The sequence below is a fragment of the Colletotrichum abscissum genome (assembly GCF_030869225.1).
Source record: "Colletotrichum abscissum strain IMI 504890 chromosome Unknown Scaffold_76.1, whole genome shotgun sequence".
NCBI lineage: Eukaryota > Fungi > Ascomycota > Sordariomycetes > Glomerellales > Glomerellaceae > Colletotrichum > Colletotrichum abscissum.
In genome coordinates this window covers 5,667-6,992 of record NW_026850521.1, presented here as the reverse complement: position 1 = coordinate 6,992, position 1,326 = coordinate 5,667, and the positions used below count along the sequence as shown (strand labels likewise).

General features: G+C 55.4%; 1 protein-coding gene across 1 annotated transcript; it reads left to right on the top strand.

Moving 5' to 3' along the window:
- Nucleotides 1-240: 240 nt before the first annotated feature.
- Nucleotides 241-933, top strand: CABS01_15884 (uncharacterized protein; the record flags this gene model as incomplete). The annotated part of the gene is made up of 1 exon (XM_060549217.1): nt 241-933. One exon carries the CDS (start codon nt 241-243, stop codon nt 931-933), a length of 693 nt encoding a protein of 230 aa, XP_060390829.1.
- Between the last annotated feature and the right edge of the window lie 393 nt (nt 934-1,326).

The following is a 1,326-nucleotide window of genomic DNA, read 5'->3' as shown; positions in this document are numbered from 1 at the left end:
TCCCCGTCCAAGGCCCAGACAACAAGGCATAGGTCGCGTAGCCGTACCGGTAGTCTATCTGTAGAGTAAGTCGCAGCCACGAGACCTGCAGTCGGCTGGTCTGTCAGTCTGTCCTTACCAGAGTCCAAAGGTCCGAAAGTCCTGCAGTAACGTCGACGGTCGACCACCACCGCGCTCTGCTTGGCCCGCAACCCGCCCCAGACCCCTGTCAAGGTCAAAACTAACGAGCAGGGGTACTCCATGACCAACGCGGACCCGGGTTTGACAAGCTGCCCTTTCTTTTGCACGGAGCAGATGCCAGGTCCCTTCGGATCAGGCAGAGTATCGAGCAGGTGGTCAGTCAGCGAACGATGTGTGGCCATCAGACAACTCTGTTCGGAGACTGGGCGGCCTTATGAGTACCGTGTACGGAGTACCTATGGGCTCTGGGAATACCCATCATGTTTCTCAAAGTGCAATCCTTTGTCAGAAAAGCGGCCGGCGGCCAGCTATACATCGCGTTTCCCGAGTTTGATGGAGGCTGATCAAAAACACCCGGCCAAACTACCGGTGCCCCGTGGTTATCGTACGTCGGCACGCATGCCGATGTCGCGAATTTGGTGCAAAGGAGAGAGCCGCACTCAAGGCATCTATCCGTACCGCAGTAGTGTTTACCGCTTATCTATATTCTTCACGCCTTCTGGAAGGGCGTCGGGATCTGAAGAAAAAACAAGTGGCAGTCAATTCCTGTGCCTGACCCGGTATCCTCATCAGTCGCGAAGGCATGGAAGACACCTACATCGCACATCGCCCAACACAAGATGCGCTGACCTGACATCCGACCTTCACACCCCGTCTCTTCCTGTATACACATTCGATTATCAGCTGGCAATCGTTTGCAGTTTGCTGTCAAGTGGTTCTTTTTCGCCACGGGCTGGACTGCCACCCGAATGAGCCAAAGAACGGCTTCCTCCAAGGCCCGGTGGTAATCTCAAGCCACCGTCTTTGCTGGGCAGAAAAAAAGAAACTGGCGACTGAGAGTGAGAAGAGAGACGGGCCCCAAATGAGACGAAGAGACACACCTCGCCCCAGTAGGTGCCGCCTACCGAGTTTGAAAGCCAATCATTGTCCGTTCTTTGGGTCGGTCCCTTTGACCAGGGGTTGGCCTTGTCGGGTAGTGGACACTCGTCCCAGCGACACGCATACGCTTCCGTCACCTTCCAGTGAGATCCTCAGGGGCACGAATGCTCTCTTCCTCGATGTCCCCTGCGCAGCACACGAGTGAAAAGCTCCGTCTTGATAGAAGAAAGACTGGCAGGTGTCTCTTGCTGTTCTTATCCTGGCGGT